This window comes from Peromyscus eremicus, chromosome 1, assembly GCF_949786415.1.
Source record: "Peromyscus eremicus chromosome 1, PerEre_H2_v1, whole genome shotgun sequence".
NCBI lineage: Eukaryota > Metazoa > Chordata > Mammalia > Rodentia > Cricetidae > Peromyscus > Peromyscus eremicus.
The window spans coordinates 51,663,898-51,685,072 of record NC_081416.1 but is presented as its reverse complement, the minus strand read 5'-3'; the positions used below and the strand labels follow the sequence as shown (position 1 = coordinate 51,685,072).

Here is a 21,175-nt window from a genome sequence, read left to right as displayed (position 1 = left end):
GACACCCTAAACTTTTAACACAGAGGGAAAACTATGTTTAGCTGTCTGGAATGAACAATGAATGTTAATTTAATGAAATGACTTTTCATACGACTCTTCAGTAAGGATCAAAAGGCAATAAGCTTCCTCTGGAATTCAAAGAAGAGGGTCAACAGGAAAACCTTGCAAAAGGGTGTGTGGTTGTGCACTGACCCTAGCCACTGGAACCATCAAAAACAGGTGTAAACAAAATGAAGCTGCTTAAAATTGGAAAATAATGGGATGGTCAAGCTGGAACAGGGATGGAGTGGGAAAGCAATGAAAGAGATACTGTGATAGAGAGAGATATCATGGGGATAGAGAGAAACCCAGTGCTAGGGAAGTTGCCAGGCATCCCCAAGGATGACCCCAGCTTGGATTACTAGCAATAGTGGAGAGGGTGCCTGACCTGAACTGGCTTGCCCCAGTGATCAGACCGGTGAATACCCTAACTGTCATCACAGAGCTTTTCTCCAGTGACTGATGGAAGCAGATGCAGAGATCCACAGCCAAACACCAGGCAGAGCTCCAGGAATCCAGTCAAAGAGAGAGAAGAGGGATTCTATGAGCAAGTGCATCAAGATCATGATGGGGAAACCTGAAGAGACAATCAAACCAAACTAGTGGAAACTCATGCAAGTTGGATCAATGGCTGTGGAGCCTGCATGGGACTGGACTAGGCTCTCTGCATGGTGAGACAATTGTGTAGCTTGATATGCTTTGGGGGCTCCCCTGGCAGTAGAATCAGAATCCATCCCTGGTGCATGAGTGGGCTTTTTGGAGCCCACTACCTATGATGGGACACCTCGTGAAACCTTGAGGCAGCCGGAAGGGCTTGGACTTGCCTCTACTAGATGTGCCTCCCTATGGGAGGCCTTGCCTTCTTAGGGTGGGGGTTGGGGAGTAAGAGGTGGGTTGGGAGGTAAGGGGTGGGTTGGGAGGGGGAGGCTAAGGGGCTGGAGAAGGAAAGAGGGGGATTTTGGAAGCATGCAAGTATATTTAAAATATGTTCTCCATACTGTAGAATATCAGATAACTATTAAAACCACAGCCACGAGTATGTAGATAATAAAAATGTTTATAGAGTAAAAATTGATGACAAAAATTAAAAAAATAAAATAAAATAAATAAAATAAAACTTCAAGTAGAGCTAGGCTGGGCCTCCTAATCCCACCGCTCAGGAGGCAGAGGCAGGCAGGTCTCTATGAGTTGGAGACCACCACGGTCTACATCAGTGGTGTTGTGGGAATTCATTCCATTCAACCAATGGCTTTTGGGGTATTTGACTCTGTGGGCATGGTCTATGTGATCACTGAGGAGGAGAGAGAGGGGTCGATTTCTCTGGTGTGAGGAGACAGGGTCAGGCAGCGGAAAGCGGCTTGCAGTGGTCACCACTGACCTTGAGGAGAACGGAAGCTGGATCAGCAGCGGGTCCGCAGCACGTCTACCCTGCTTTGAATTAGTGAGTCTGTTTCCCCATCACATCCTTTAATAAATTTATATTATATATATATATATATATATATATATATATATATATATACAAAAAATGGAAAATAAAGGTTAAAGAAAAAGAAAAGGACATAAATGAAGAAAGATGAAGGAGAAAAAAGAAAGAATGAAGGGAGTGGGAAGATGAAGAAGACAAGCTGAAGAGGGAAAATGAAGGAGAAGGGGGTATAAAGGAGGAAGAGAATATCAACTATAGTGCTGCAATCTGCATTAATTTTGGAAGCTCTTTGGGAAAGTTACCTACTGTCAGACGTCATACTTTAATTCTCAGAGTCTGGTTCCCACTAATTTGTTTCCTTGTCTTATACAAACAAATCATAGGCTTCCTTGACTCTGTTTCCTGTTCTCTCATGTCTGGTACAATGCCATGCTGCTCCTATGACTTGGCGTTCTTATTTCCTGCATGACACTAAGGTGGCTGCCCAAGAAATAAATAGAGGAGTGCTGAGGTCTCAACTCCAGAAAGTTCCCTGATCTCCATCTCGTATCAAAGACCAACCCACAAGGGCTGCCTCACCATGAAGCTGGTAGTGGTCTTCATGCTGGCCGCCATCCCCATTTGCTGCTATGCCGATGGTGAGTTCTGTGGAAGGGTGGGCTGCTTTTGGACCACACATTGTTTCTGTTCTACAGGAAGAAGTCCTAGTGCCTCAGCCCCAGCACGGGTCAAGAGTGGTACAAAGTGTCTGATGCAATAACCCTAAAACTCAACACTAATTCAGACAATCAAAGAGGTACCACTGATGTGGGTTTGGTCCCAGTGCTGGAGCCGCATGTGATATATCATTACCATGCAGGAGGGCCCATGGTGATAACAGTTCTCCTGAAATCCATGGCAGGTCTTGGATTTGGATATGAGAAATTATTCAGGAAATGGGGAGGATATAAAAGACACTGGCTAAATGGATTTTCTGAAATTGTACTCATGAATCTCTTTAACTGTGGAAGGAGTTACTTCTCAAATTGCACCGTGTGACCTAGGAGTAAACAGTTTGTGAGCCACAAAACAGACGTGTGAAAGGTTGTTCTGACCCCTTTACGTCGGGCCATTTACTCCCTAGTCCTGCTGTTGGGGAGGACAGTTCATATTCCCCAAGTCCACTTGAAGTAACGACCGAAGTAAAGCTTTGTCCCTGAGAATGTAGTCAGTACAAACATGTCACACGTGTAATAGGCTTTGTATAATTTGCATTGTTTATGTTTCTACTTCACCTATCTGAGAGGTTGGTGCAACATGACAAGAAAGTGGAGTTCTCAGTTAACTTGATAGTAAAATCAGGCTTAGCCTTAGGCTTAGGGCAAAACTAGTTCATTTGAACCTACTTCCTGACTCTTTCTCTTCCACTGGTTGACCAAATGACATCACTGCAAGTGCAAGCATTTATATTTTATGATACTTTTTGATGCAGATGGTAGAGTTAATGGTGCCAATGGATAATATTCTGGATGCAATATTTATAAACTTTTAAAATACTTCACGGGGTTCACAAAATAGCACTGAGTGAGATAGATCATGGCTAGAGAAAAGAAAGACAACTGTTCACCGTGTCCCATCAGAATAAAGCTTCTCATTTCTTGCATGTCATTGCTGGCAAAGGTTGTGTGAAGTTTGACTTCCCTTGTTGGCTTGTTAGGGGCAAGATTTCAGGACCTAAAGGAATCTTACAGTCTGCATCCATTTTCTGCATGGGGTCACTTCAAGTACTAGAGTTTCTGTTTAAGTGGCTTTGTGATGCAGATGCTAGAGTTAACAGAGCAAAGTGGATAATACTCTAGATGTGATGGTTAGAGGATGTTTGAACATATTCCCCGATGTTCTCGAAACAGTGACAAAATGCGGCAGGCTTTGACGAGACCAAGACCCAAACGCTTCCCTTGCCCAGCACATCAGCCTGCCATCCCTTCAGTGTCCTTGTCAGTGAAGGTTGTGTGGGGTTTGGCTTCTTTGTGCTGGTGCTGGGATGTCAGGGGCAGTTGGCAGTTTCTAAGTGGAATCTCACTACCTGCATTTTCTGTCCCAGATTTGGCAGTGCCCCATGACCTTTGCTAATCTGTGTTTCCACTTGTGCTCAAGAACGTGATTATCATGAGAGGTAACCCCTAATGAGTTCAAACCTCCAGCAATGAATGCCATGTCTTTCCAGGTTCTTCTGGCTGCAGCATGATGGATACTATTATTGACAGTACACTTGACCCATCTGTTTCTGTGGATGATTATCATGCCACCATAAAAGAAGCCATAAGTCTTCCTTACAATAAAGAGGCTGTGACCAAGTTCAAAGAATGTTTCCTGGCCCAGAATGAAGAGACTGTGAAAAATATGCACGTGATGATGGTAATTATTGATTTTCCCCCTTTTTGCATTATATAACTATATATGTTTCCACTAATGAGGAAAAACCAGGTTCCAACTTTGTGACTTCTAAGGTCAAATCAAAACCTATCTATGTACTATTTTTGAATGATATAGTTTGATTTAGTGGTGACATTTTGTTCAAGAAAGCCATTGAAAGACACAGTTGATATTCCATCTTATTTTGAAGACTTTAAAATAATGAAAGAAAAACAAAAATGAAGGAGCTCACCAAGAGATTACTCTCTTATCTATTACTTCCAAGTCACACAAATATAGGTGCAGACACACACACACACACACACACACACACACGCACACGCACACGCACACGCACACGCACACGCACACGTGCACACATACATAAGCACACCATGACACAGAGAAACACCTCAAATTTTTAGTCAGAGAAAAATACACTTGATTCTCAGGAAGTCCTGCTTTGTGTTGGTGATCATGGACCCTTTCATTTGGCAGCAATAAAGAACAAGTGGAGAAGACCAGAGTTTTAAGAACATCATGACTAACGGTCTCTTTAGAAAAAAAAACAAAAAACAAAAAACAAAAACAAGTCAGCCAGATGGTGGTGGTGCAGGTCTTTAATCCCAGCACTCAGGAGGCAGAGGCAGGCGGATCTCTGTGAGTTCAAGGCCAGCCTGGTCTACAGAGGAAGTTCCAGGACAGGCTCCAACGCTATACAGAGAAACCCTGTCTCGAACAATCAAAAAGAAGAAAAAACAACAACAACAATAACAACAAGTCAATGGAATAATATATAATCTTCTCAAGTATAAACATATAGCTCCAAAAATTGATCTAAAGTGTCCCTGTTCCCTTTTAAGCATCCCACATGTGCCAAATCTTAGGAATATGCCCAGTTTTAACTAAAACCACAGTAATACATGTGGCCTAACAGTACTGTTGTGGGCTTTCTACTTGGTTCTAATATATCCCATTTTTTTAGATCATTGAGGAATTTTTCAAAGTCACCTTCTTTCTCTTAAATCAGTTGTGCAAGTGATGAGAGAATATTAACAGAGCAGTTCAAATTAAGGGTCATCAAACCCCTTCAACCACAGGCACCTCTAGCTTCAGAATGGATAGAGTGAGTTCCCATGGCAACAGCTCAGGGAATTTGGAAATCCGAGGGGAGAGGTAATCAAGGGGGAGTCTTAGGAGAAAGATTCAAAAACTGTTGGTTTCATGACTCCTTGTCTCTTAAACATGTACCTAGCCAGATTTTCTCCTGGAACTTTCTGAAATATTGAATAGTAATTGAAAATATTGAAAAATAATAACAAAAAAAAAAAACAAGAAAATCTTTTTCTTTTCAATATTGGGCTCTAAAGTCAAAGTTCAAAATCTGAGCACTTCCTCATTTGTTTTTCAGGAAGCAATATATGCGAGTAAAGACTGCCAAGAGGAGGCCTGAACGGCCTTGAGATCTTTGGCTCACAGGACTGATGGTCACAGGCCAGCAGCTGATAACACAAACCGTAACTTTTCTTTCTTGATTTTATCTTTCTTCCTATAAAGTGCAAGACAATTGTTGGAATCTCAAAGGCATTTCTTTCTACTTCATTAAATTAATTGCAAATACCAATTCTCCTTTTTGTGATCTTTTAGAACTGGGGGGCTGAAGAGGCTTGCTACCCTCTACTCTAGGACACACACCCTCAGCTGCCTAGGACACACACCCTCAGCTGCCTAGGACACACACCCTCAGCTGCCTAGGACACACACCTTCAGCTGCCTCCCACACAACCTTAAAGTGAGACGAAGAAAGTTAAGTGTCTCTTCCTCGCCAGGCCTGAGTCCCCTCTCTGGAGAAGGGCTCTGTCTAGCATCCTTGTGATTGTACTGCTGGGGGCTCTGAGGCTGGGGTGTGCTCTCAGCCCTGCTGCCTCTAGGGCTTTGTGTCTACAAGAATTAGGAAATAAAGTTGGTTCCACATATGCCACTCAATCAATAGAGCTCAGCATGTAAATAGGTTCAGGGAAAGAAATCATAGGATCATCTCATATGAGGAGAAGGGCTTTGACCAACTACAAAGGGTTTTTTTGTTTGTTTGGTTGGTTGGTTTTCAGTTTTTTGGGGGGATTTTGTTTTGTTTTTAAGATACTTTCCTTAATGTCAAAACGTCCTGCTGAAGATAGGAATTAAAGGAAATGGCAAACATAATAAATGTTTCTTAGGTCAAACTTAATTAAAACAACAACAACAACAACAACAACAACAACAAAACAACAGAATTCTGACACAAGAAAAGCAAAGCATTTCCTTTAATAATAAGGAAAGAGAGAAGTGTGTCTATGTGCTAAGAGCTTTTCACTGGGGTGCCTGTGGTGACAGAGTGCAAGAAATGTCTCCCACAGGCTTGTGCATTTGAGCACTTGGTCCCCAGTTTGTGGAGATGTTTGTGAAGGCTACGGAAACTTAAAGACAGTGATGCTCCAGCTTCCTAAGGCGGTGACCCTTTAATACAGTTCCTCATGTGTGGTGATCTCCAACCATAAAATTATTTTCATTACTACTTCATATCTATCATTTTGCTGCTGTTCTGAGTTGTAATGTAACTATCTGGTATGCAGGGTGTCTGATGTGTGATCCCTGTGAGGGGGGTTGGGACCCAGAGGTTGAGAACCACTGCTTCAGACGGTGATGCGTTGCATGGAGAAAGACGTCCTTCCCAGAGGCTTTGAAGTTTTAAAGCTTGGTCCCACATCATGTTTCCCTTCTCTGCTCCATGTGTGTGGATGAACATGTGCCCAGTCAGCTTCCTGTCCCTGCTCCATGTGTGTGGATGAACATGTTCCTGTCCCTGCTCCATGTGTGTAGATGAACATGTGCCCAGTCAGCTTCCTGTCCCTGCTCCATGCGTGTGGATGAACATGTTCCTGTCCCTGCTCCATGCATGTGGATGAACATGTGCCCAGTCAGCTTCCTGTCCCTGCTCCATGCCTGTGGATGAACATATTCCTGTCCCTGCTCCATGCCTGTGGATGAACATGTGTCCAGTCAGCTTCCTGTCCCTGCTGCTCTGTCGTCCTTGCCTGTTACCATCTCTTCCCTGCTGTGCTGACTCTGTCACTCTGAACTTTAAACCAGAATAAACCCATTCTTCCCTAACTTGCTTCTTGTCAGAGAACTTTATCACAGAAACAAAAACTAACTACTAGAGTTGCTTTTTCAGTTAAGAAAAACAGCATAAAAAGAAATATGCTACAAATAACACAGGAAGAAATCAAGTTATCCCTGTCTGAAGATGATAATTAAAACAGACTCTACCAGAAAACTCTTAGATCAAAGACACTCTATTAGAAAAGTATTAGAATGTGAGACAGAACATAAAAAAAAAAAAATACCCCAGCAGCTTCTCCATACACCCGTAAGGAACACACTGAGAGGGAATTTACGAATGCAGTGCCATTCAAAATAAATACCTACAAATGTGCCTGTCCTGTATTCATTTCTAGTTGTGTGATAAAATATTCTGACCCAAAAAAAAAACCTAAAGGAGAAAAAGTTTATTTTAACTCACATTTCAGAGTTATAACCCATAACTGTGGTGTAGTCACAGTTACAGGAACTTGGAGCAGTTAGTTACACCACACCATAGGCAAGAGCAGAAAGTAACAGAGGCACACCCTCTCACTGCTCATCTGGCTGTACTCAGGCTGATTTCTCACTCATGCAGTCCAGGGCTCTCTGCAGAGGAAAGGGTGCTGCCTATAGTGTCTGGGACTTTCCACATCTATTCACCTCATTAAGACAGCCTCCCATAGACATGCACACAGGATAAGCCAACGTAGACAAGACCTCACTGAAACTATCTCTAGGTGAGTGTAGACTGTGTCAATGTGACAGTCAGCTAAACAAAGAGGTGTAAGACTCTCACAATGAAACCTTCACAACTTTGAGGGAAGAAAATGGATAAGACATTAGAAGTTAGGAAAAATACCTATTCTCATGAATCAGCAAAATAAATATTGTTAAAATATTCATATTACTGAAAAAGGCTACACATTCAATGAAATTACTAACAAGACTCCAAAAAGTAATCTTTAGGGAAATAGAAAAAAAAAAAAACAACCAAATTTGAATGGAAACGTAAAAGCCCCTGATTATCCTAAACAACCCATAGCAAAAAGAACAGTGCTAAAGGTGTCGTGATATCTTATTTCCAGTTGAACTTCTGAGCTATGGTAGGCACTGAAACCAGCATGGCATTGGTATGAAAAGAGATCTAAGCAATGGAATATATTAGAAGAGTCAAAGATAAAACATTCATCTACAGCCACACAACTATTGTGTCAAAATACGTAACAGAGGGGAAAAAATTAATAAATTTGGGCTCAAAAAATTGCAATATGTGTGTAGAACACAAAACAAGATAAATAATCCACATCCCCCCAAAATAATTTCAAAATACAACAAAGACCATAACATAAGTCCTGAAATAGAAACTAGTAACAGGAAAACAGAGAGGAAATAGTGACCAGGTATAGGCCAGGACAGCTCAGGAAGTTAGACCAAAACTGACAGATGGATTGACTTGAAATTTTAAAAGTGCAGAAAGGAAAAAATGTCAAAGAGAATAGAAGACCGATAGAATGAGAAACACCCTCTGCCACTTATTCATCTGACCAGGTATTCATTTCAGAACACATAAAGACATCGACAGACAATACATTGTTTCTACCCTCTCTTCCAGGATGTCCTCTGAGCCTGGGAGGGGATGAAATGGGTATCATATTGAGGGCTGAGTGTCTGTCATCACATTACAGATTCTGTATTAACTACTGTTGCAAACAGTTCTCTGATGAAGGCTGAGTGCAGTACTATCTACGGCATACATATGCACATTTAGAAGACAGTTTGACAACGTGACCAATTAGGAAAACAACAATAGTAGACACCTCCCTATGCAGAAAAAAAAAAGTCTTCCACGAAGAATCAGCTGGATGTGGTTATGGGTTAGTCTCTAGCCAATCTTTGCTATTTGCACCAGCAGGACTCACCAGTATCTGCCAAGGATGTGCTGTTGCATTCTGGGCAGAGTAACCATATGGCTTTTTCATACACTCTTCCATGATTATGGGTTTTTTTTATTCTTTGTGTATTTTAAATATTAATCCTCTGTCAGATGTATGGCTGACAAAGCATCTTTCATCTCCCTCCAGTCAGAACAGTTAAGATCAACAAGACAACTGACAACAAATGCTGGTAATGTTGTGGGGGAAAGAGGAACCCTCATTCATTGGTGGGAATGCAATTTGGTGCTGCCACACTGGAAATCAGTATGAAGAATCCTGAAAAAAACTATATGACCCAGCTATACCACTCTTGGACATATGCCCAAAGGACTCACATATTACTCCATAGATATTTGCTCCACAGATAGTTGCTCAACATGTTCATAGCTACCCTATTCACAGTAGCCAGGAAATGTCCTTCAACAGATGAATGGATAATGAAAATGTGGTACATATACACAATGGGATGTTATTCAACTAAATAAAAGTGAAAGCATGAATTTTGCAGGTAATGGATGAATGTCAAAAAGATTATTTTGAGTAAGGTAACCCAGGCCCAGAAAGGCAAATGCTTCCAGTTCTCTCTTGTTTGTGGTTCCTCCCTTCAAATCTTCAGATATAAGTGTAGCTATCACTCCTCATCAAAGAAGCTTCTCTATACAGCAGATGGAGACCATCACAGAAAACCACACCTGGACACATGCACGGATCAACTGATCATGGGGAGCCCAGCCCCCATGGACACATCTACATAACTCCTGCATCTATGGCTCAGAAACATTTCCAAAGAAGGAGCAGAAAGAGTTTACGAAAGAGTTGGAATTGAGGGGAATGGGCTGTGAAACAGACTCTCCTAGGAAAGGCTGCATAAACAAGGCCAGAACAATGGCAATATCAATGGACACGTTAACAGGTAAGGGAGAAAATTCTAAGATGTTCCCTCATCGAGACATAGAACTACATGCAACTACTGACTGCGGGGAAGGGAGGAGAATTAGCTACCTTTCCCAGGGATGAGCCCCCTTATTGGTTACCTGATACAAAAGGGTCATCCCTGAAACCATACACACAGAAACAACAAAACCAGACTTGCTCAGGAAAGTAAAAGTTAGTGGCCTAGATGTCATCTGGATTTAGTTGGGTCTGATTGCTTCCTTTACCAAACTTCAAAACTTTCACGGAATTTGCTTCCTAATCAAACTTAGAATTAAAAACAAGTAATATAATTAGAGTATTTATTACAAAACAACCAATTCTGCTTCCTGGAAATCACACTGTCATTTATTAAGTATTTAATATATGCTATTACTGCATGAGAAATGAACAAGGAGCTTCATGGAGCTTCAAGGAACATGAAGAAGAAGGAAATGGCAAGGGATGAAGGTCTTGAAAAATGTCGAGAAAGAAATCCTGAGGGAGAGTCACTGTGGCCTGGGAACTGGAAGAAGCTAGAGGTAAGGACCAGGAAGGCACATCAAGCCTGGACTTGAGGAAATGGAGATGATTGTAATATTTCCACTCAGAATGACTCAGATGCAGCAAGGAGAAGGGAGCTGACAAGAAGCAAAAGGCTCAAGTAGAAAACTGTAGGGCTTGCACGTGGGTCGGCACCAGGTCCACATGGCCCGCTAGAGTCCAGGCCATAGGGTTCCTTTCTAGTCATGGAGCCATCTCTGGGCATCAAGCTAAGGAGGGAAACCTGGAGCCGGGACACTGGGTTTCTCTGATGCTCTTGGTTCCTGGTAGTCACTGGGGATTTATTACAAACACACTGCTCGATTCTCTCAAAATAATGGGGAGCAGCTGACATGTACATAGCACCCACTCCTCGTCAATCACCATCTTAGGATGTTGCACACTGTAGCTTGTTTATGTCCCACAACTCTGTGCTTTTTGTCTTTTTAAAGAAGCAGAGCATCTAGTCTCACAAAGGCATTGCGTCTCGGAGTCCTCTGCACACATGCACCTTCTTTCTTCAGACCATGAGGGGAAAGGGCTGCAGACTTCTCAAAGGCCAGAAGCAGGCCCCACCCAGGAGAGTCCTTTCCCAAGTCTTCCAGGTGTTCTGGGAATGCCCAGCTAGAGAAGACAGCACTTCCAGGAGTGGCCTTCTGGAGCTCAGTCCTATTTTCTCTGAGCATATGTTCATCTCCCTCATTTCCTGAGTGTCTCCAAATTTAAACTGTCTGTTCTCTCCTAAGTCTCCCCTGTGGCCTGGTGTTATGGCTCACACCTGAAATCCTAGCATATGGGAGGCTGAAATAGGAGGATTACATGAGCTTCAGCCTTATAGTAGATTGGACACCTGCCTGATCTACTGAATGAGATCCAGTCTCAAAACAGCAACAACAACAACAACAAAAACCAACCAACTAACCAACCAAACAGACAAAACCAAAAAACAGAAACAAAAGCCACCCACTGATCCTAAGGCAGGGGAAACATTTCCTGTCTCTTCTACCTCCCAGAGCTCTCTATCCCTATCTATCTTCCTATCCTTTCAGGCTTATGTGCTACTGTGTGTCTCTTCAGCCTTTTTGGAAGTATAAAGTTATGCAGGTGTATTCCCAAAGTCAAGTCAGTACAAAACAATAGAACACTGTGTGAGGAAGGGTCTTTCTCAGTTGCTGTGGGCTCATCATTGAGACCAAGGCTCTCACTTCTGCCCCATTTCTGATGGGAGAGGGTAATGTATCTCTCTTAGAGAATCACAGCACCCCTTCCACTCTTCTCAGCCCCCAGAACACACACAGACATATCAAGAGGAAAGCCATCACCTACAGGAACACTTTGTGGGTGGGGTGAAGGATGTTGGTGATGAGTATGGGTCTCTGTGTTAGAGAGGACATGAGAAACCTGGAGGCTCCTCCTGTGCTGTGTGGAAGGGCCAGACTGGGCAGGGTGACTCCCAGGAAAGCCAAGGCCTGAATTCTTCCCTATAGAAGAGTTTGAGGAGGGATTGATGCTAGGGAAGTGGGCCATGTAGGGAGTCTAAACATGAAGCAACAAAGCCAAAGCATGAAAAGCACCTAGGGAAGAAAATACATCAATGACTTTAATAACAGGTATCTAACTTGTGTCCAAGTCCAGGGGCCTCTCCTGAAATCTCTGTCCTGTGAAAGTATACCCAAACCCATTTCTGATCTTCTTATATATGTGTCTGAAGTTGATCTAGCCTCATAGGGGAAGGAGAATCCAGATCTACAGAATGGTGGAGAAGATGGGAATGCGTTTTGTTTTGTTCCTAAATGCCACACAGCAGAGGTATCCCTGTAACATTTAATTACAAACAGCAGAGGTGTCCCTATAACATTTAATTGCAAACACTTAGAGATTATTTATTTTACTTGCAAGATTTTTAATAATAAAGTTTAAAATTGTAGAGGAAAATTAAATTTATAAAAGAACATTAAACAGGAAATGTCTCTTTTTGTGTAGCTTTTTTTTTTCTGTACATACACAAGTCACTTGATTCCATGTCTTTCATTTTTTTCACATTCCATTAAGTATGAAAAGTACTTTCAGTTGCCAAAAATTGTTAATGTGACTTTCTTAAGTCATCAATGAGCCAATGGACACATAAATGTAATTCTCTCATGTCATAACCTTTATTCTCTCCTAGAACATGAGTTTCTCCAGAGTACTACCCTAAAATTTCCAATTGCGCCAGGCTTTGTTCTAGAAGGTGCTTCATAAATACCTGGCCAAGGATGTGGGACATTCTGTGGCCATACCACCCTGAATGCCCCCCCCCATTGCAGCAGGATGTGGGGACACTGAGGAGTGCTAGAATTCTCTAGTTTCAGAGCTTATTTTGGAAGGAGATCATCTAGTGCAGGCTGAGGGTCAACAGCCCTGCTATTCTGCCATATTTGGCACCCTGCATCTCTAATACGCCCTTTCTGGACCAGGCTATTGTCATTTGATTCCTCAGAGAAAAAAGTACCAAAAGGAGTCATGAAAATTAGAAAGTCCAGTCTCGTTACTCATGTGGGGTGCTTTTAAAATAAATGAGAAGCCTATAAAGGGGAGTCCAATAGATGACAAACTGAGTTCATTAAGGTCTGAGGCATCACTTAGATCATCATTAAGTCTTGCGCAAGGACACAATGTTACATTTCATTGACAGAGTCCTTACTTGATTTTGGACTGAAGGAATCTGACCATGAACTAGGAGATGAAAGCACACACCTAGGTAAACACATGGCTCCTTTCTGTTACCTCCTGAATGACCTTTGTTCTTGGCATCTCCTGGTCCCTCTGAATGACAGGAAGAAAGATGTCAGAAATAATCCTGACATTAAATAATGAACTCATTATGTATAATTAAGAATTGACTTGGGCCAGAGAAACAGCTCAGCATGTGTTGTGCAAATGAAAACTACTTTGAGACTGTCATCAAGAGATCAAATGAAAAGAAATTCTGGCAAGATCATGGAAAAAGGTAAATCTTTATTCATTGTTAATGGTAATACAAACTGGTGGAACCATTATGAAAGTCAGTGGTAAGGCTTCCTCACAAACACTATGGAAGTCAGTGTGAAGGCTTCCTCATAAACACTATGGAAGTCAGTGTGAAGGCTTCCTCATAAACACTATGAAAGTCAGTGTGAAGACTTCCTCACAAACACTATGAAAGTCAGTGTGAAGACTTCCTCACAAACACTATGAAAGTCAGTGTGAAGACTTCCTCACAAACACTATGAAAGTCAGTGTGAAGACTTCCTCACAAACACTATGAAAGTCAATATGAAGGCTTCCTCACAAACACTATGAAAGTCAGTGTGAAGACTTCCTCACAAACACTATGGAAGTCAGTGTGAAGGCTTCCTCACAAGTCTATAAATAAAACTACCCTATGACCCAGCTATACCACTCTTGGGCATATAGACTGGAAGGGCTCTACAACCTACTACATTGCCTGCTTTTTGCTGCTGTATTCACAATAACTAGGAAATAGAAATAGCTCATATATGCATAAACTAATTACTGAATCATGACAGTATAGTACATATGCACAATGAAATTTTATTTGATGCAAAGAAAAATAAATTTTTAAAATTTTCAGATAAATAATTAGAACTGGAAAAAAATTATATTTAGTGAGGAAACACAGACTCAGAAAGACAATCTCACGTGCTCTTTCATTTACAGAGGTTAGCTTTAAATCTTTAGATATGTGTGATTAACTTTGAGTGCCTTTAGAAACCAGGCAACTAGAAAGAGGTCATTGTGAGGGGGACTCTGAAGGGAAGGAGGATAACAGAACACAGGTAGAATGAAGAGAAGATGGAGATATGATGGGGGAAAGGTTTAGAAGGGAGGGGTTTGGGAGTACAGAAAGAAGGTGGGATAGAGCACGGATAACTAAGCTAAGGATGTTTGAAACAGCCATATAGAAACTTGCTATTTTAGAATCTTCCACATGTACCTACAAAACAAGAGTTTAAATGGAGCCCCACTATATAAGGAATTAATGATTACCAAACAAAAAGTACATTGCCAGGTTGAGTATCCCACCATTCAAGTTGTCAAAGAAGTCTCATAAAACCCCAAAATAAAACAGACTACTGTCATTGCTCTTAGTTACCCACAAGAATTAGATAGTAAGACCCTATAGCTAAAGACACAATACACTTGAATCATAGGGGCATGATAAATGAAGCTAGTAATGATCTGAGAAATTCCTCTCTAGAGGTCAGTGGTATTCATAAGTGCCAGAGGTGCTATATGGACTGCCAAGTAAGAAAAATCATCAACAGTTTTATGCAGCCATGAACCCTGAGAGCTACAATAACTGACCTGGCAAGATCTACCATTTGGTGCCAAGATGATGTAAATGTTACTGGTGTAGCCAATGGCTTTCTGATTACACTCAAGGCCTACTCTGTGGTTTAGAACTCATGCCTGGTACTGTAAACCTGGCCAAGAACCTGTGGCTGAAGAGGTCACAGACCCTAGGCAAGAACCCATTTTACTGTTGTTTCGTTGTTGTTGTTTTGTTTTTAGATGGAAAGATTATCATACTCCCTTCTAATTGCTTATCTCTATATCCACAGATTAGTGCAACTCTCAACTCTTTTCAGAGAAGCTTCATTTTATAGCAAATGGCAATTAACAGAGACACTCACTGCTGGTCAGAGTGCAGGATAAGTAACTGTGGAGTACTCCTCCCTAAATAAAATATTTATGTCATGGCCTCTCCCAGCATGGCTCATGGAACATTGTAGAAGATAAGGTAGAGAGACTTTAAGAGCTGGAGGTTAGGGAGGACTACTGTAAAACAGTGTCTATTGAACACATAAGAGACACTGCATGGATGAACTCACAGTGGCCGTGGTTGCCCACACATGACCTGTCCAGGATCAAACCAGTCAAAATTCCAATACAAATGAGGAAAGGGCTTACGAAGCTGAGGAGCTTTGACAGTTGAAGGGTACTGAGGTAGGGAGAGCTGGTTTTCTTCAACAAGTGGACCCTAGTATTTTGACCATGTGCCAGTGGGTAGCCCTACATCCATAAACAAAAGGACAGCACAGTAACCTACAAAAAGAAGACAGGAAGTTGGGAGGGGATGTGGGGGGTGGAGTTTGGGAAGAGTTGGAAAGATAATGGAGGATTATATGATCAAAATACACTGTATACATGTATGAAATTATCAAACAATGAATTTTTTTTTTTTGGTTTTTTCGAGACAGGGTTTCTCTGTGTAGCTTTGCGCCTTTCCTGGAACTCACTCTGTAGCCCAGGCTGGCCTTGAACTCACAGAGATCCGCCTGCCTCTGCCTCCTGAGTGCTGGGATTAAAGGCGTGCACCATCACCGCCCGCCTCAAACAATGAATTTTTAAGATATCCCAAAAATTTAAGCAACCCAAAGTTAAAAATAAAAATAGTAAATAGGGCAGTTAAATGCCTCAGGAGGTAAAGACATTTGCTATGCAAGCCTGGTGAGCTGAGTTTGATCCCTGGAACCAATGCAAAAAGCCAGATGCAGAAATACAATCCAGAGTACCCCTACAGGGAGACAATACACATAGAGACAGGATGCTGGTACTGAAGCTTGTGTGCCAGACAGCCTGGAGGACACAGCAGAAACAATGAACAACCCTATCTCAACCTGGTAGAACTTAAGAACTGATGCAGAAAGTTTTCTTCTGATATCTCTACACATACTAGCCACCATCAATACTCTCTCTCTCTCTCTCTCTCTCTCTCTCTCTCTCTCTCTCACACACACACACACACACACACACACACACACACACACACACAAATCAACTTAAAAATAAAATAAAATCCTTAGGAATAAACTTAGCCACAGAAGAGACAGACATCTACAATAAAGACATTACACTAAAGAAAGAACATGAGGGTGGTGGTGGCACACACCTTCACTCCCAGCTCTAGGGAGGATGAAGAAGCAGGTGGATCTCTGAGTTGGAAGTCAGCCTGGTCTACAGAATGAGTTCCAGGATGGCCAGGCCTACACAGAGAAACCCTGTCTTGAAAAATAAAAATAAAGAAAGAAAGGAAAGGAAAGAAAGAACTTGAGAAAAAGAACTTGAAGGAGACACTAATAAATGGAAAGGCCTCCTGTGATTATGTATTGACAGAATTATTATTGTGCAAATGACTGTTACCAGAGTGGTCTTCAGATTCAACACAACCCCATTCAGAGTCCCAGTGACATTTTTTTACAGAACTTGAGTGGGGGAGAGATCTTAAAATTCATATGAAACACAAAAGATCCCCAAATAAGCAAAGAAATCTGATGTATTAAAAAAAAAAATACTGTTGAAAGGCATCTAGGTTGTTTCCAGGTCCTGGCTATTACAAATAATGTTGCTATGAACATAGTTGAGCATGTGTCCTTGTGGTATGATTGAGCATTCCTTGGGTATATGCCCAAGAGTGGTATAGCTGGGTCTTGAGGGAGGTTGATTCCTAATTTTCTAAGAAAGCACCATATTGATTTCCAAAGTGTCTGTACAAGTTTGCATTCCCACCAACAGTGGAGGAGTGATCCCCTTGCTCCACATCCTCTCCAACATAAGCTGTCTTCAGTGTTTTTTATCTTAGCCATTCTGACAGGTGTAAGATGGTATCTCAGAGTCGTTTTGAGTTGCATTTCCCTGATGACTAAGGATGTTGAGCAATTCCTTAAATGTCTTTCAGCCATTTGAGCTTCTTCTGTTGAGAATTCTGTTTAGCTCTATAGCCCATTTTTTAAATTGGACTGTTGGGTATTTTGATGTCTAATTTCTTGAGTTCTTTATATATTCTGGATATCAGCCCTAACTGTCATGATAGAACTCTCATCCAGTGACTGATGGAAGCAGATGCAAAGATCCACGGGCAAGCCCCAGGTGGAGCTCCAGGAGTCCAATCTGTGAGAGAGAGGAGGGAATTATATGAGCAAGAGATATTGAGACCATGATTGGAAAAAGCACAGGGACAAATAGGCAAACTAGTGGAAACACATGAACTGTGAACCAATAGCTGAGGAGCCCCCATGTAATTGGACTAGGCCCTCTGGATAAGTGAGACAGTTGATTAGCTTGAACTGTTTAGGGGGCCCCCAGGCAGTGGAACCAGGACTTGTCCTTGGTGCATGTGTTGGCTTTTTGGAACCTAGGGCCTATGATGAGACACTTTGCTCAGCCTTGGTGTAGGGAGGAGGGGACTGGACCTGCCTCAACTGAATCTACCAGGTTAGGCTGACTCCCCAAGGGACTTGCCTTGGAGGAGGTGGGAATGGGGGGTGGATTGGGGGAGAAGGCTGGGGGGTGGGAGGAGGGAGGACAGGGGAATCCATAGCTGATATGTAAAATTAAATTAATTATAAAATCAAAATATTAAAAAAAAGAAACAATGCTGGCTGGATCACAGCACCTAGTCTCAAATTACTCTAGAGAGCCATAGTAACAATAACAACAACAAAAAAAATCACAGAATGGTATTGGCACAGATACAGACATGCACACCAATGAACTAGAATAAAAGACATAGCAGTAAATTCAAACAGCTGCTGCCACCCAAAGAATGTCTCAAAAATGTACATTGAAATAAATACAACTTCTTCAACAAACAGTGTTTGGAAACTGGCTATCCACATAGAAAAATAAAACTAGCCAGGTTCAATCCTATCACTCAGGAAGTATAGGCAGGTGGTCTCTGTGAATTCAAGGCCATCCTAGTCTAGGTAGTGTGTTCCAGGGCATCCAGGGCTACACAATGAGACCCCGTCTCAAAAATAAACAACGTATATCATATCTCTTACCTAGAACAAAAACAATTCAAAGTGAATTAAATGCCTTAATATAAGATCTAAAGGTTTGAAATACCCATAGGAAAACAGACAAAACATTTTATGATACAAAAAATAGGTAGTGACTTTCTGAAAAGAGCTCTATTGAGACAAGAAATATCCCATGGGACTGGACCTACCTGGACTGAGTCCACCAGGTTGATCTCAGTCTGTGGGGAAGGCTTTGCCCTGGAGGAGATTGGAATGGGGGGCGGGCTGGGGGGAAGGTGAGGGGGGCGGGGGGGGGGGGAGAACAAGGGAATCTGTGGCTGATATGTAGAACTGAATTGTATTGCAAAATAAAAATTAAAAAAAAAAAAAAAAAAAAAAAGAAATATCCCATGGACTAACAGAGTTGAATGAAACTAATATGGAACAATTCCTGGAGTAAAGATATAATTTAAAGAGTGGGAAAAGATATTTTTTGATTATAGATTATACAGATCTACATCTAGAATATATAGAGTTGCAGAAAATAGACATCAACAAAACCAGTCATCCATTCAATAAATGGCATAATAAACTAAAGACAGTTCTCCAAAAATGATATACAAATATTCAATAAGTATTTGAAAGCAGGTTCAGCATCCTAAACCACCAGGGAAATGCAAATTAAAATTGCTTTGAGATTCCCTCTCTATCTAGTCAGAAAGGGCATTGACAAGAAAACAAATGACAAATGCTATTGAAGGTACAGATAAAAAGAAACCCTTATACACTGATGACAATGTGAATACCATGAGAGTTGGTGTGGAGAGTTAAAAAATGCCTAGCATATGGCCCAGCTACACCATTGGTGAGTGTATGAATAAAATACTCTAAGTCAATATACCAAAGAAACATTTGTGAGACCATCTGCAGCAATAATGTCATTATGAAATGATCCTGACTATCCATCAGCAGATGACTGGATAATAAAAATATGGTATACATACATATGATATTTTATCCAGACATAAAGTAAAACAAAATATGCCATTTGCTTGAAAGTGGGTGCTTCTCATTAGATGAAAAAAAGCCACACCCAGAAGGACGAGAGTGCCATAATTTCTCCTCTTTGTAGACCCTAGATTTTATATAGATAAATAAAACCATAGGCCAGCATTGGCAGAGAGGAGAAGAGGACAATCAGGACAGGATGGACAGTGAAAATAGTCAAAGCATGTGACAGACTGAAAGGATTTTTTTTTCATGACACCCAGAACTAGGTACAATGAATATCTGTCAATAACTAATAATAAGTGTTCACCAAAGCATGATGGAAACTATATGTAGCAGCTGCTAATGGCAGGCACTCTTGTGAGTCTCCTTTAATATTTACAAGCATGTAGCCTTTCATGCAGAAAAGAATAAAGTTTATCTCACTATCCGGGGTACTTGGGAGAATAAAAGGAGACACAAAATGAGTAGCGTTCCCAGGAAAAACATGATCATGAATTTCCCTGAGTAAAACTGGAAACAACACAGCCAGCCTGAGGTGGTTGTGTCATTGCACCCAAGCTACAAGAAATGAGCTGAGAAGAGTTTTAGGTATGCATCCTCCTGACACTAATGGTAATTGGCAGGACCAGGGTACAAAGCCAGGTCTCTGGATCCAGAGTACACAATCAACTCTTCCTCCTTGCCTTCACCCTCAGGGATGTTGACATTATGGACTTGGCTCTACTACCATGTCTTTTGACCTCCTTGTAGACGTCCCAGTTTTCCACATGAGGCTTTTCCCTGCAGAATCCCCTCCTTCCTGCTCTGCTGTAGTCACTCGGAGCAGAAACATCTTATCCCCTCCCTTAGCCACATCAAAGATAGGCCATGTCAGCATCTTCTCTTGTCTCTGCATTTCCAGTGATATCTCCCTCATGTGAATCCATGGCTTTCTCTGAAGACCTCCATCCAGTATCTCCAGGACCTGACAACTTTAGAATGTGGCCCATATGGTTCTTATCTTTATATTACAGTCATAAAATAGATGCTTAGCAAGTAAGTGTGTGATTGATTGTGAATGCACAATCTAATTTTAACAAAAGTTCCAATGAACATATGGCATGGTTCATCACCATCTTCATTTAGAAGTGAAGTTAGGAAAAACTAAAGCCTTTAGGAGAGGCAGATATCAGTCCCAGCTCTAAAAATAAACATCTGTGTGAATCCCTGGATTGGGACACTACCAGGTTTTCTTACCAGGATGAGAATTTAGGGTCCAGTGGTCAAGTATGCATAGAAAGGGAAAAGTCATTGAGCCCCCACCATTCAGGGCTCAGGTAACTCAATGTCCATCTTCCCCAGAAGGGGTACTCATCCTTTTATCCAACCAGACACACTATGTGCTGGGACAGAAGCTGGATTTGTAATCAGAGGGTACAGTCAGCTAGAGCCACCAAGTGACTCATTCTCCTTGGTCCCCTCCTCCAAATCCTGAATTGTACACAATTTCACATTACTTGATCAATGTGGTCAAATATTAAAGTCTTTTATCCATGAGAAAGTTGATATACTTCATCATTTCTCTACATCAACATCTCCATTCCATTGGTAACTTCTGATTCCTCAAGGCCAGCATATCCCTATTGCTGTTATCACCCACATTTGTGACTGCATTCTGCAGAGCTATTTGAGGCGCTGTATGGAGAAACTGTAAGAGTATTTCCTTTCCTAAAACAGAGAATCTCATTCGGTGACAGTTTTATCCCCTTCATCTGCCAAAAAGGCACTGAGTTTTGGATGCAAGCACTCTGCAGCAATGACATGTGGCTTGAGGAAGAGGGTCTGGGAATGTGTTGCAACTTATAAAACTAATCATTGCACTTTAAGATTATTGTCATCATCGTTTTATGGTTATTAAGGCTTTCTCCTACTTTCCTTTTCTTCCCTCACTCTAATTCCTTCCCCCTCTTCTTTTGCTTCTCGTTTCCTCTTCTACTGTATTTCTCTTCTACTATCAGACAGCTGCA

The 21,175-nt window shown here is 41.5% G+C and overlaps 1 protein-coding gene across 1 annotated transcript; it reads left to right on the top strand.

The window, feature by feature from the left end:
- Positions 1 to 2,048: 2,048 nt before the first annotated feature.
- LOC131897547 (secretoglobin family 2A member 2-like) lies at positions 2,049 to 5,315 on the top strand. The gene is made up of 3 exons (XM_059248475.1): positions 2,049 to 2,106; positions 3,675 to 3,865; positions 5,274 to 5,315. The coding sequence occupies exons 1-3, from the start codon at positions 2,049 to 2,051 to the stop codon at positions 5,313 to 5,315; spliced, it is 291 nt and encodes a 96-aa protein (XP_059104458.1).
- Positions 5,316 to 21,175: the final 15,860 nt, after the last annotated feature.